Below are 15,399 nucleotides of genomic sequence, written 5' to 3' on the forward strand. Positions count from 1 at the left end.
ATTTCAATGTTGCGACACCATCAGCTGTGCTCTGTGTTAGGCCACTTGCTCCTGGCTATTTGGACCTTTAGTTTGTCACGAGTCTGCTGATAGATATCGCGCTGACACGAGCCTCTGCCTCTGACAGCTCGTTTTATCCCGCGGCTCAGTGCCGGTGTCGACATTCTCCCGTGGCTCTGGGACACACTCGTCCAGACGCAGGAAATGATGCATGTGTGTGTGCCCGCAGGCTTCCCAGCGACGGCATACGGACCGGTGGCGGCGGCGGCGGTCGTAGCAGCGCGTGGCTCAGGTAGGGGGGCCCGTGGAAGAGGCGGCTACTTGGCGTACCCACAGAGCACAGGGCCAGGTAAACGCTCTGTCCATGTTCTGTGTGGCTGGTGCTCTCTTCAACTTCTACCTGCTCTGCTTTCTCCGATAGCTCTCTCACAAGCTCTTGTATCAATCACAACGAGGCCAAAAATCACGAGCTAGGCGTGATCGGTTCTTTGCCGTGTAGCGATGAAGAGATGGGGGGGGGGGGGCTTTAGGTGACTTGATGGGACTGAGGCAAAATTAACCTGACTTCACCTTGAATAATTTAACATTCTCATGTAACCAAATTCAGTTGCCGCACTTTTCAAAAAGAAATGGAATGCCCTCGACCTTAAAAACAAAAGGTTACACTTTGTTCAAATTATACATGCTTTCATTTAGTCATTGACACAAGTTTCCCGCCTTTAACTTTTGGATCTGTATAAATCGGACAAAAATCTCAAACTGCAGAAGCTTTAGCTGTGATGACTTGAGTGGGAAATTGTTTTCTGCGCTCTATTTATTTTTGTCTTTATTTTTTTTTAAATGCAGTGGAACCTAATGTTGACCACAATCCAAAGGGATTCATTTGTTCCTTTAAAAGACGTAGTGGCTGGCAAAACGGTCTTTTCACATAACCGTCATATGAGCGGAATAATACGTTCAAATGTGAATTCACTTTTTTTGTGACAACGTACACTTGGGAAGTGAATGGTTTCTCCTAAAGACTAAAAACAGCTCACTTTGCAGTGTGCATTGGGCTCTTCTAATTTTGTTATTGTGTATTTGTTATGGATGTAACATTACATGATGCATGACAGCCGTTTTCAAGTGTGTTCAATGAAAAGGTTCCGCCGTGATGTTCTTGTCTGTGATGTCAACCTGTGGTGGTACGATAACCATTTGTGTTGATTAATCTTGTTTTCGTATTATTCTGAATAATGGTAGCGGTTTGCTTTGAGTTTGTGTAGTGTTAAGATGACGTCCTCCTGATCTCGTTGGCACGATCGCAACTGGCCTTAGCGTTCGTTCTTCCTCCACTGAGCGCTTGTGATCTCACTTCCTGCTTTATCTGCAGCAGCGTGCGTGTCTTTTCCCGAAAAAACAAACATTTACCAGATAGCACAGTATCACTTTGTTTTGGGGAGGGAACAATGTTGAAATCTATGTCAAAATCTGCGTGGTTGGATTTGTCCCTGTTACACTTGGGAACACTTGTTTCTTGACAAGAGCTTAAGGGAACCGCACCCACCCTAAATTAAACAAACATGCAATCAGCATCTGAAACGAGCCGGCCTCGTATTACATATCCATTGGCACAACTAAAAAAGTGTAAGTGACTGATTTGCAACCCGATAACCGGGCGGGCCTCTTATGTGACTGCTTTTCCTCTTATACTATGACCGCAGAAAATATTGTAGCCACTTGATGAAACGATTCTCAATTTCAATCTGTAACTTTTAACACGGTCAGTTCCAGGACTCCAGATGCAAGTTTGTCTCCGTCCGTGCGAGAGTTTCTCTGTGTGTTTAACACAGCATCGATTGACTTGTCGGCTTCATTTACACAGCTTGCTTTTTCCACCCGTACAACTGTAGATCATTCAATAGCTGTCAATACAGCCTGCAGCTTAGTGAGAAGCGCCTGCCTCTCTTAATCACACACACACTGTGCCATAAGAAGCTGCTGGCGCAAAATCTGTTTTAATTGTAACTTCGTTGTTGTCAGCTTTACATGTAATGTTATATACGGACGGCTGTGTGGGCACGCAGACAGCCCCAGTGCAGCGAGCGCCATGCGTGCATACTAATCCAAGATCATTTCAATCAACATGACTGTATGAGATGCTGCCTCCTTCCTTCACATCAGGCTGTTTGCATTTCCAAAACAAACCATTAGCACCACTATCATTGAAACGCGCATCATTAAGAAGCAGGAACGCTGATTCGATTTGGGCTTGGCAGCGAGCGAGCGAGCGAGCGAGCGGCCAGAGAGTCAATGACATGATGGCAGCCATCATGAACACTTTATTTTTGACAGCTGCAAATGGAAGCGAGATAAGTGTCGTGATGGACGGGGACTGAGAAACAGTGACATCGTGCTTTTTGACTGTTTGGCCATAGCCAATGTCAGTCAGCCTTTTCTCAAATGACAATCACGGGAGCAGCGATACAGTGTACCTATTAGCCAAACTTGCAAAGATGTTCTGGCACGCTGTTTGTAATGTTTGTTTTAAAGACACAGTGACTGGGCATGACCTCTGTCAGCAGACGCAGTATTGTTGCTCATATTTGGGTAAATGTTTCTTTGGGGGCCCAAAGTTTGACAAAATGACAGAAATGTCTTAGTGTGGATTTGTTGTGCTTTGTCTCCACCTACAGCTCCCACGGAGCATCACATTCCACTTTGCGTTTGTTCCCACCAAGCAGGTGTGGAGTTGTTTTCTGTCATGTTTAATGGGCACAGTTCACTTGGTGAAAACATAGGAGCCAAGAACATCTGCTCGCACAATTCCAGCCAATAAAGCTCGAATGACATAGCCACCCAAACCATAGCGACGTCAATATTGCTAGGAGGACATAGACAGTATTTTCTGTCTGCGACCTGTGCAGCTTGATCCCGTGCTCGACAGACAAAATGACAGCATGCTCATTGCTCACTTCACCTCTCTTTGACAGAACGTTGGTGGCGACAAGGTGTATTTGAGCTGCTCGCGGCGGCCTTGCCCGCCCGAAAGATGATAGTTGTGAATCAAAACAAGAAAAGTCCCCTGTAGTTTTTGGCTCTGCCCTACCTATCTTTCAAGGCGGGTCGAGGAGGCGCTTCTGTGCCATTTAGTACGTCGCGACAGAAACAAAGACTGCTCACAGGATACACACAGTCATTCAAGTATCCAAACCTGAGCTACGGCTTTGTTGAAGTTGCAGAAATAGCCTGTGCTGTTGGCATTGTCAGAAGCAGAGCAAAATGCAAAAAATGACCAAGGGCCCCGGCAGGTCCTCGGGCTCTTTTTAAGTGTTTTCTCAAATGTTGGCCTCAGATCTCAGCTTTACCTCCAGTGTTGAGAAAGTGAACATTCAGAGCTCACCATGTTACAGTACGTCTAGCGAGACTGCAAAAATAGCAGAGCATTGTAAACTTCAGCACTATTTCTAATTGTGCTTGCATTCAACTCATCCCTTGGTTTGGGTTTTTTGTTCTTATTACACATTCCCCCTCTCTCTCCCTGCCCATTTTTCCTCGCATGACAAAAGAAGGTCTCCATCAATTTGCTCCCAAATAATTTAGTGATCTTCCGTGGTGTCTTGGAGAACAGCAATGTGCGCTTGCTGTAGGTTCTGGCCTCAATCAATCTGGGGTGCATTGGTCCCGCACGAGCTCAGAAGCACTCAACGTGCATTTGCTGCGGGCTTTAATAGGCGCAGGTAGACTAACACCATCCCACCTGGGTTTTTGTCTCAGGCCCAGGAAAACTTGTGAAAATGTCTATTATAAGCGTTAGATCGGGCAGCTGTGGGTAGCAGATGCTCGGAGGTTATAGGCACATCCCTTTGGGGACATCAGCGTTTTGCCCTCCAGGGTATGCACACGTAACACATTTTAAAGAAAGCGTGCTTGAAGGCTTCATGCAACAGTGAGGAAAGTCCTTTGTATTTCTGCTCCACTCAACGGCCATTGCAGTTGCCAGTAAGCGTTTATTTCTTCATTAGCTGATTGAGGTGAAGTGGATTTGACATTAAATGATATGCAACCGTTTGCTCTGTAAAATCTTGTCAGTCTTGAATAGTTTGCTCAGTTGGAACTGGGATGCCCAATATCGTACGAACGTTGAGCTCAACCAGCAAAGACATGCTCCAGTGCCGATGAAGATAAGCCAATGAATTTGCATGCTAAACACTGACAGAGCTTGTCTGCACATTGTAGTGTGCAGCGCAGTTTGTACATTCTAGAACCTCTGAATTGAAAACTTTGGAAATGGACTGTGTTGAATCGCAGCACTAGCAGTATTAGTCAGGAGCACTGTTGAGTTTGCACATTACTGCCAAAAAGAAAATATATCAAATGGATAGTAACAAAAGACAGGCACGAGTATGAGTGAGCAAATGCAAGAAGAAATTATCTGTTAAAATTCATTAGCCAAGCTTCTCTGAACACAAAATGACAAGACATTAAATATGTATTATTTATGAAATGTCTGTGCGCTCTGAAAAGGCTGTCTAGTGCTGTTAATTACTCAGCCGTTGGTTCCGAAAAGATTATTTCAAATGGAAAGTGAAAGCAAGGCAAGACGGCAAAAAGAGCTGTTAGTTGATATCACTCCGTTTTTAAATGACATTGGTGAAAATGGAAAAGCTAATTACGGGAGCCCCACAATACAATGCTGAATTGAGAAGCAGCATGTCAGCTTTATCGACATCTGTAGGATGATGTGCTTTGATGGCCGCCGAGGACTCGAACTGGCACTGTAACAAAGGCAGAGGCGTGACTGCACCAAGGAGGGTTCCTTGTCGAAAATACCACAGCAGTTTGATCATCACGAGAGAATATGTGCAGGTGAACCTCTGCAAAAAGCCATCAATTCTGCATGTAAATAAAAAAAAAAATAGGGTAGGGTAGGGTAGGGTAGGGTAGGGTAGGGTAGGGTAGGCTAGGCTAGGCTAGGCTAGGCTAGGCTAGGCTAGGACAGGACAGGACAGGACAGGACAGGACAGGACAGAAAAAACAGTACCCAAAAAAGTGAAGAAAAATGTCTTTGTACAAGAGGAATGTTTGTTGCTACTCTTGTAAGAGATCTCTCTGTGCAGGTGTAGCCAGTAGTGGGTGAGTGAATATCAATCAGTTATCTCTAATAATATTCCTCACATGGAGCAGCTTAAGTGCAGAAAGAAAGAAAAAGTCACTTTCTTTGCAATCAGTTCTGATTGCATGGGTATGGAACAAAATGACAAGTCCAGGTTGTGATGCCTGTGTTAAGAGGCCCGTCGATCAGTTTTGAGAGTGCGGCAGCGCCAAACAAGCCCTGGAAAACTCAACTTGCTGAGAAAGTGGTGGTTGTACATGATGTTATATTTAAGCATCAGCGTGATTAGTTTCATGTTCCTACTAGTGAGGGGCAAAAAGGGCTGCAGCGGTTTCAAGGTTGATGATTCCTCCTTAAAGGCAGTCACCTGGCAAAGTGGCAAGCAGAGCAGGACATTTATCCATCCACTCGGAGCGTGCCGCCCTGATGATGTCAGAAACAGATGACTGCAGGACCCTCCCTCAGCCGGCTTTGGTCACTGAGGGCGGGCAGGAGGGAAGGTTGGTGGTGGGGGTTGTGGAGGCGAGATAATTATCAGTATAAATGAAGCCCTGTGAATGATTCGCACTGCTGGGTCCCCTGATCTAGTCTCCAAGGCAACCTCAGCACGCTCATTTGTTTTGGAGATGAGTAATTACATCCAATTAGTGGCCACTGAAGAAAAAGGAGCCCAAGAAAGGCCCATTGTTCTGGATAGATTGCGGGAATATTAATAATGGGACGGTCTGCGGCTCCCTGATATGATCGCTGATACTTCTGCAGCTGTGGGCACAATCTGCCCAGTCTCGTCCCGCGTAACGGATCAGATGAAAATATATGGCTCCGAGAACGGGCCAGCGTGTTTGTGCATGAGTATCTTAGAAGCACTTTTTATCCAGCAGCCTGTCAACAGCCAACAGTAGAATATGCCGTGCAAGTATTTCATATTTTGAATTGTGGACTACCTATTTTTTATTGTTTTTTTAACATTTGGCGCAGCAACGTTGATTGTTGTCAAATAATATTCATTGAATGAATGAATGTCAATGAGAATGTCCCTTTTTTTTCATTGGGCTTTTTGGATACGTTGAGCACGAGTCCAAAGTCACATTCTGAGTAAATGTAGCATCAAACTACTCTGGCAATGTACAATTCCACTCAAAAGTTACTTGAGTAAATGTAGTGTGAAAAGAAGAGTGCCTCGGGATGTTTGGTATTCCACAAATATTCCCCCCTAAAATAGTTTAGTTCTATTGTCAACTATTTTTACCCTCCGTGAAAATGATTCCATTGATCCAGCTTCCCCTCATTAGCAAGGCCAATCAATTTTCTGTGACATTTTTCAAAGTGAACTAAATGTAATGATTGGCTCTTGAGCTTTGTTCAATGTGTCAGGCATTATGTGACGTACGTGGGAAGCCCGCTGCATCGGGATCCTATAATTTGACGAGTGGGCCGACAGCCTGCGAGTGGCGAGGCGGGAGTGCGAGAAAGCCCCGGCGGGAGAAACATGGGCGTCGCTCTCGTTCCATTTGGCACAAGTGGACTTGATCATTCCGAGTGGGTAGAGGTGAAGTGGCTTCGAATGGCGCTTTGCTCCGCAGGCCAAATAAAAAGACAAACACCAGCAGCGAGAGTGAGGGAGAAGTTGGTGTCATCGGGCTGAGTCCCTCCTGAGTAGATTAAGGCTGCTCTATCTGAAAGAGGCGTGAGGAGGACGTTTTCTTTTAATTGCCCTCTTTCCATGAGCAGCAGCTTGTCTCCGATGAAGAGGACATGCAATAAATGTCAGCTCAATGACATTTTCTAAACTGTTGATAATCCACCATCTGTGTCGGAGGGAGCGTTATTAGAAGGAGGGGGGGGGGGGGGCATGTTTGGATCACAACACCTATGTATTTGTATCTCATTCACATACACACCTTATCATCTCTTGCTGGCTGGTCAAAGAGGAGCCATTAAATTCATTATTGATTGGTGCGCTTTGTGTTTCTTTCATTCAGGCTTCCTTCAGGTATGTCAACAGCAAATTGTCTGTTTGAAATGAGAATGTATTGACCTGTGTTTTAATGATTCCTCAGTTTCATCTCACCCCGTAATGACATTGGTCAATTCGGCGAGGGAAAAAAAATGATCAAAAAGAAATAATCGCCAGGGCTAGAGAGGAATAATTGCGGAGACATTTAGGATGCGGCTGAGCGTGTCAAACGTGGCCTGCGCTAGGCTAGGCAGGGAATAGAGAGAGGGGGCTATCGACAAGCACAAGGAGAAACTGCTCGAAAACCTGGACATTGACTTTGACAGAGTTGATTGATCCACAATGATGGAGTCCCCTCCCCACCTTTACTGTATCTCTCAGGCCTCCCCGATTATGGGTTTTACTCGGCACCCGGTGACCAAAGGGGGGGCCCCTGCTCCTTTGCTGACTATGCCTCCCTGGGGCCCCAGGCGGCTCAGATGCTGCACACTGAGCATGCCACCTCCGCCTGCAACTCCCCCCTCCAGCACCTACACAGCCCGGATCAGTTTAAGAACCCAGGTTTGTATAAGCGTATCAATCTTAACCCTTTTTCAAAAACTTTACTTTGATTCATGACATTCTCCCATGCAGATGGCAGATCTTTTACTTTCTCCGTTCTTTGTTTTTCTTTTGTTTTGATTTTCTCCAGCGCTTGTCAATAAACAAATCCCCCCCGACCCATTTCAAGGAAAAAATGAAAAATTAACCTGTCTTGAACCTGGCTGAGGAAATGCATGTCTCCCCTCCTGATGATTTCTTTGAGAAGATGTATTGCAGCCCCTGCTTGCACACAAGGGCCTTTGCACAGAATGTCATTCACCCCTTGCATGTGAGCGCTATGACTACTGATGGATGTCATGAATGTCACTTGGCTCTCAAGCCATTGTGTGTGTGTGTGTGTGTGTGTGTGTGTGTGTGTGTGTGTGTGTGTGTGTGTGTGTGTGTGTGTGTGTGTGTGTGCGTGTGCGTGTGCGTGTGCGTGTGCGCGTGCGCGTGTGCGCGTGCGCGTGCGCGCGTGTGCGTGTGTGTGTGTGTGTGTTTGTGAATTATGGTTGGACCAGTAAATTAGCATTACATAATTTTTGGATCCTTATTTACTTGTGAATTTTAAGATACACATTGATATTAAGTCCACAGCCCACAGACATTTCACTGTCTAGATCATATCTAGCCCACCACATCAATGTATGTGGCCCACAAAACCAAATAGGCTCCATCATATTCATGCAAAATGCTCATTTATTTATTTCTGGCATAAATAAACTACTGTATTTTTTGGACTAAAAGTCGCTCAAGAGTATAAGTCGCACCAGCCATAAAATGCACAATAAAGTGAAAAAAATATATATAAGTCGCACCGGAGTATAAGTCGCACTTTTGGGGCAAATTTATTTGTCAAAATGCAACACCATGAACCAGCAACAATAGGCTAAACGATACGGTATGCTAACGTGACATATACACAAACGAGGAGCTGAGAATGGGCCTGACGTAACATTCAGAGTTATTCAAATAACTATTACATAAATAACACGTTTATCAAACCATCTGTGTCACTCCAATTCATTAAATTCATCCATCGTCCTTTAAGTAAACAATGCTGCGTATGCGCCGCGCTGCTGACGTCGGACTCGTCGTGAGTTGGAGTTCTAATTATTCCACAGACCCGTATAACGATATATAAAGTATATATCAAATAACTATCATATAAACAACATTATCAAACCATCTGTGTCACTCTAAATCATTAAATCCATCAATCAAATTCCTCATCCTTTATGTCAACAACGCCGCGCGTGCGCCGCTGACGCCAGCCTCGTCTTTATTCCACAGATCTAGTACATAACTATATTGTAGCGTTAACAAAGTACCAGGAAAGACGTGGGTTTGGTAAACGCCTCTTAATTTAACAAAACAAGAGTTCAACGAGCCAACAATACTGAACTGTAACAATAAAAACTTGCTACACAAAATAAAATATATCAAATAGCTATAACATAAATAACAAGTTTTTCAAACCTTCTGTGTCACTCCAAATCATTAAATCCTTCAAACTCTTCGTCCTGCATGTAACAAACAAAGCCGCTAATGATGCCAGTCGTACGCGGGGCCCTTCGTCATCCCGTGATGAAATTCTTTGTCCTTTATGTAAACAACGGCCGCGCCGCTGACGTCACTTGCAGTTCAAATGACAGTAATCCCTTGCTACATCGCGGTTCGTTTATCGCGGTTTCACTACATTAAGGATTTTTTTTAATTTGGAAAATTTGGGAAAAAATTCACATATAAGTCGCTCCTGAGTATAAGTCGCCCCCTCCCCACCCAAACTATGAAAAAAAACGCAACTTATAGTCCAAAAAATACAGTAGATGATATTTTTCCCATAAACATGTTGTCATGTTTGTAATTAAAATGGTATATTGTGACTCAACTCACTAAGCAAATGCAATATGATGATATATTCATTGTCACCATCATGAGAGCTGCCTGAAGAAAATACTACATATTGTCCCATGAGAGGTTGAACCCAATGTGTAAAATATGTTGTAGCTCCTTTGAGGGAGCATAATTCTCAAAACAATAGTGCACTAGTCATACAGTACTCGCCTACGTTATCAATCTATGTTCCTGTCCTCTCTGGCACCAGTACCTATTGTTGAGTAAAGGACTCTGGGATTTAGTGGACGGTAGCGTCTCATTGTAGGTGACAGCGGTGACCTACACATTGGTGCTTAGCCGCCACGTCTCCAGAGACTCTGACGCACTTGTTACTAGCAAAAGACTCAAAGTCGGGACTTCACCTTCACTAGTAGAAGTAAAAGGATGACGAAAGCCACGGGGGGGGGGAAGAGTGGCCTTTGCAGGCTGGAGGACAAGTCCAAAACCTCCTCTAATAGCACGTTAGCCAGCTGCCTCAGGCAGATGTTGGCATTTACTACAGCCGCCTACTTACAAAATGTAGCTCAGCAAACAGCAGAAACGCAGACAGGCTGTGTAGGGTCAACTCCACAGATGAGTACTAAATCTGTGCTGATTCGTATTGTACAGATCGTGTGTTATCACAGCATCCCTTGCTCCAGAGAGAGCTTTTTTTTTTTTTTTTATTGCACGAGCTATTCTTTCAGCAGCACAGCACGGTGCGGATTACTTACGTTTAAAAAACAGATTGTACAGTGTGTATGTAACCGTCTACATTAAGGTATGCGGCCTTATAGAAGGGCAGATTGTGGAGGAGGAAAGGCCTTTGTAAGTCAAAGTCCCAACGATCATCGTCACACACACATCTGGGTGTGGTGAAATTTGTCCATGTGATTTTGAGCCTGCCCTGGAGGGGGGAGAGAGAGGGAAGCAGTGAGCAGCAGCGGTGCCACGCTCGGGAATCATTTTGTGATCTAACACCCCAATGTCAACTCTTAATGCTGAGTGCCAAGCAAGGAGGCAATGGGTCCCATTTTTATAGCCCTTGGTATGACCCGGCCACAAGCTTCCAGTCTCAGGGCGGACACTCTACCACTAGGCCACACTGAGCCTATGAGAATTTTTGACAAGGCTCTTCAATTCATTGAAAGCTTTGTGTTTACATTCCTATTTTTAACACTCGCCAGAGCTTAACATCTTCGAACCGATGCAATGATTTCCGTTTTGTTTGACTTTTCAGTATGTGCTATATACGAATGATGACCTATATATGCACGTTTGCAGTAGACAGAAAAATATGAGACGGCAGGGAGCCTACTGGGGTGTTTGCAGACAAAAGAAAAGCACAGGCTGCTCTAGTTGTTTAGTGTTGTCAGTCCACCAGAAGCAGTTTGAAGTCGAGTCGCATTTAGTCAAATTGCTTACACTGAGAACGCGGGTCTAACGTTAACAGTACATCCTGCAGCTAAATTGTATTTTCCCGACACGTACACAGATTCCATTGAGTTTCTGAGTATGAGATCAAGCGTTTTCAGGTTTTTTTTTTTATTATGGGAAAGCAGTTTTTTGCCATCTAAGAATGAGGGCCAGACAAAGGGGCATGTTGGAGCTGACACCAGACCAGATTGCTGTGAAGAGATTCACATTTTCCTCTCTCCCCATAGTCCCGCTGTTATAAGCCTTTAGTATTCGCCTGGATTGTCGAAAGCCGTTTCATTAGTCTGACTCGCTCTTACTTGCAGGGCAAAGGTGGTAAGTCGTGTACAGTGTTTCTTTTTCCATCCCCTGAGTTTGGAGCCGCAAATGAACGCGGGTCAAGCTTTTATATTTCCCCCGATGCCTTCTATCTCTTGTCTCACGCACGTTTTAGCCGTGAAGTTACTGCTGAGGACTGACAAGTTGACACACAGCTCAAAGTGTTTTCAGAAGTAATGGCCCCGTTTTTGTAGTCGGTACTCGTCGTGATCAGGTTGTACAATCAAACAGAGAGGGAATAAACTCTGCCGCTCGAATGGGGAAAGCAAACTATCCAACGGTGCGTCACTGTCCTTGTTGACAAGTCTTCCTACCCATTATGCATGTCAGCATTTTACACAGCAACCATATTGAAGTTGCTAAGCACGCTGGGAGTCTCTAGCATCGTGCCTGCTTTGTGTTGTGCATGTTATGGATGACAAGACAGCATGTTACGTTCACATGAATAGAATGTCATACTGGATTTAGTGTATTCTTTTGACATCAGTTGAACCAAATCAGAAAATCAGGCACCAGTTGGCGCTCATGTGTTTCTCATGAATCCAATAATGAGTTCTATTGGTTTAATGGAACGCAAGTAGCTGGCAGCTGGTCACGATGGTTATTCTGATCTCCTCCGATTCTGACGTTGTTGTTTGCATGCAGGCGCCAACCCGTCAAGGCCCGGAGGTTTCCACGGCACTAACAGTCCAGGGCCTGTGGCCGACCTTTACGGACCCAGCAGCCAGGATTCGGCTGTGGGCAACTACATCAGCGCCGCCAGCCCTCAGCCCGGTTCCGGGTTCGGCCCCAGCATCACCGTGAGTAGTCGGCCTTCGTTTATGTCCGGCTGAACCTTGTTGTGCGTTGCATTCACAATGTATTGTGTCTGTTACATCACTGAGGCACCATTTGTTTTTGAAGACATTTTGTGACCTATTCTCACCCAGGTGACAATTCCGTAACGTGTGTGCACATCGGGATGATTTTAGGAACAAAATAAATGTATGTAAGGCACAAACAGTTTTCATCTGCATCAGTGTCCACTAATTGCCGCTCTTTGACACAATTTGCCCGGTCAACCGCTTGCTTGCTGCGTCAACTCGGAAATGTAAGAAGAGCAGGGCTGTTGGAGGTGGTGATCACAAAGAAAGCTTGATGACAATGTCGATAGATGACTTTGGCCCTGAATTTTCTCCCTGAAGCACTAGTGGAGCTAGAAAGGGGGCGGGCGGGCGGGCGGGCGGCCGGGCGGCCGGGGCAACTGGCAGCTTTGAAATTGCACCCCTGAGATAACTTTGGTAACCCATGGCCCCTGATGAAAAAATCCTAGCTCCCTTGAGGTGACTATATTTTGGTTAGCCAAAAATCACTTTTCAACATCCATCCATCCATCCATCCATCCATCCATCCATCCATCCATTATTTATAGTGCTTGTCATCATTAATAATAATAATAATAATAAATTATATTTATAACGCACTTTATATTCGGAGGAATCTCAAAGTGCTACATGGCAAGTAAAAACAAGAATAAAAAGCAAGGACAAGTATAAAACAACTGGAAGACAACCAGGATATAAAAACAGGAATTACAGAAATGCCAAATTAAAGAAGTGAGTTTTAAGTCCGCTTTTGAAAGAGTTTCTTTCATTAGAGTCTCTGGTGAGCTGTTGCCTATCCCAACTGACTGGATGAGCCAGAGTATATCCAAGACTGCTCATTAGCCAACTGCACAACCACTTTTAGACCAATAATCTGAATTTCTATTCAATATTTAGCCTGAGAAATTCCCAAAATAAATACCTGACAATTCTTTTGTCCTTGATAATTAATAATAACATTTACACAACTGGTCAAAGTAGTCTGTCACCATTTCTGTGTTAAAGAGGCTCTTACATTATTGCTGCTACACTCCTGTCCGGACCTGGCTGGCTCAGCAAACTATTTGTTTATCACTTCAAACCTGTTTGAGATAAAAGAACCAGTGAAGTGATTGACAAGTAAAAACAAAATGAACTGAGTACAACGAAACTATTTGTTTGCTTGGCGCTTCTCTTCTCTTGGACCTCACTGAATATTTCATCTGGATTTCATGGCCCTAGAATGGTGAAGCACGGCTGGACCGGCATTCAGCTTGTTCGGGCATGTTCTGAATAGTTCTACACAATTCAACTGAACAGGCTGTGCAAATAACACGTACTTTGTGGAAATAAAAAGTAATGATCATATGGATTGAGTTGGCATAATGAAGAGCCCATTAATCCTACAGAGTGAAGCAAACTTGATAGTACGTATACAACATTCAACTGAGTAGAATGTGAAGGCATGTATGTATGGCATGTATGTATGGCTTTGTGTCACCTGATTTGCATTCAAACAAACACAAATAATTGTTTTATGGTATCCAGAAGCTGAAAGCAAAGCAAAACTTCCACTGGCTATCAGTCATAATCAGGTGGCATCAATCAAATATTTGTTAGGAAAGATCAGGCTGGCTTCTTTTCAAGGCAGATTTACCTACCAGTAGCCAACGGAAATGAAGCGCTTGTATTGATTGTTGCTTCGGTGGCTACTACGTATTTAACGCGTGAAAATTAGCGATGGATAGATGGATGGATGGATGGATGGATGGATGGATGGATGGATGGATGGATGGATGGATGGATGGATGGATGGATGGATGGATGGATGGATGGATGGATGGATGGATGGATGGATGGATGGATGGATGGATGGATGGATGGATGGATGGATGGATGGATGGATGGATGGATGGATGGATCATTCACAAACGTTTATGCACTACGGATGTTGTCATCCGTCAATATTCCAAATCCCTGAGTAGGTGATCTTGGGTTGCCATGGCAATGGTGATATCCTACTCATTTCAAGATAATCATTACCATTCCGATGACTTCTTTTTTTTTTTAATCCGTTGTATGATTACATCTTGTGCTTTTTAGCATTTCTGTTAGCAAACACAACGGAAGTAAAGATTCCAGCCTCCCTGGCGGATTATCCCAATATGCCAGTGTTATTCAATCATCTCATCACAATCAGGCGGCAAAGCAGAACACTGATGGAGTCTCGTCATCAGCGTCGCACACGACTTCAGAGTCACGCTCCGCTGCTTTTATTCATCCCTTTAGCCTCTATCAAAATAGCGCCTGCAAAGAAGCCGTAATTATTTGAACTGTTTTTCTATGCAAGACAATTAGAATGCAATTAGCTGATTGAGGCGATAACAGCGGTTAATCACAGCTGAAAGGGCCGCTTCTTTCTTTGCTTGTGATTTCCACCAACCTGTCAGCAGCCACTCTGACGCTAGCCTGATTCGCCGAGCGGCACCGGGATCTCATTATGGGATGTTTATGATCTCGCCATGCGCTCGTATCCAATCATTCGTCGTGTGTGTTTTTGTATCGACGAGTAGTATCTTTACTCAATGTCTGAGATGGTGCTGTTGGAATGTGCTTGATTTGAGAGAGTATCTACTTCCACCGATATCATAATAATATAGTATAGTATGAAAACTTGAAGGTGTCAAATGACTCACTTTTGTTTCCTTAAAATGTATACTGACCAGCACACTAACTGTACACTTTTAGGGCCCCTTGATTGCGACAGCTTTTACAAATGGATACCATTGAACAGGTGGCCTGCTTGCCATCTCCTCAAAGGTATTGCATTTTATTTCCTGTGCATTTTATCAGTCTTCTCCACACTACACATCCATCGCATCAGTCGTCCTCCACAGAGCAGAACTGCAAGTCAAGCCTGAGCGTGACTCAGCGGCCACAGTGGCACCAAGTTTTGAAAGCCGTTTTCTCGACATTTGGACAGCAAGTTTTCATTTCGTTTTAGTCGAAGTTGATTACCGAAAATGTTTTGACTTGAGTCACCTAAATTGTTTCAGCCTGGTCTTAGTTGACTACATTTCACTGCATTTTAATTGACTAAATCTACAGTATAAAACACATAATGTCTCAAAAGAAAGTCTTCTTTTGTAATCTTTTATTTATTTATTTATTTATTTTTTGTTAGAGGTTGACCGTGTGGCTTCATGAGTCAGACACTCACACTGCACTGCAGCTCTGCCAGCTTACTTTCTTCATCCCATTGTGAGCATTTTTGTAAGCAGTTTTTGAAT

The 15,399-nt window shown here is 44.2% G+C and overlaps 1 protein-coding gene across 16 annotated transcripts in view; it reads left to right on the forward strand.

The window, feature by feature from the left end:
* The window catches only part of LOC147043623 (RNA-binding protein Musashi homolog 2), a 160,488-nt gene that overhangs the window by 139,264 nt on the left and 5,825 nt on the right, over nucleotides 1-15,399 (forward strand). For 4 of the 16 annotated variants that reach the window (XM_085935481.1, XM_085935496.1, XM_085935485.1 and 1 more), the window contains 3 exons: nucleotides 230-349; nucleotides 7,434-7,613; nucleotides 11,913-12,067. In XM_085935481.1, the coding sequence (XP_085791607.1) occupies nucleotides 230-349; nucleotides 7,434-7,613; nucleotides 11,913-12,067 (455 nt within the window). Of the gene's footprint in view, nucleotides 1-229; nucleotides 350-7,433; nucleotides 7,614-11,912; nucleotides 12,068-14,857; nucleotides 15,371-15,399 lie in introns of all 16 variants that reach the window. The other 12 variants (XM_085935489.1, XM_085935490.1, XM_085935487.1 and 9 more) reach the window with 10 other exon arrangements.

The sequence above is a fragment of the Syngnathus leptorhynchus genome, chromosome 17, assembly GCF_054491065.1.
Source record: "Syngnathus leptorhynchus isolate UIUO chromosome 17, UIUO_Slep, whole genome shotgun sequence".
In the NCBI taxonomy this organism is placed as follows: domain Eukaryota; kingdom Metazoa; phylum Chordata; class Actinopteri; order Syngnathiformes; family Syngnathidae; genus Syngnathus; species Syngnathus leptorhynchus.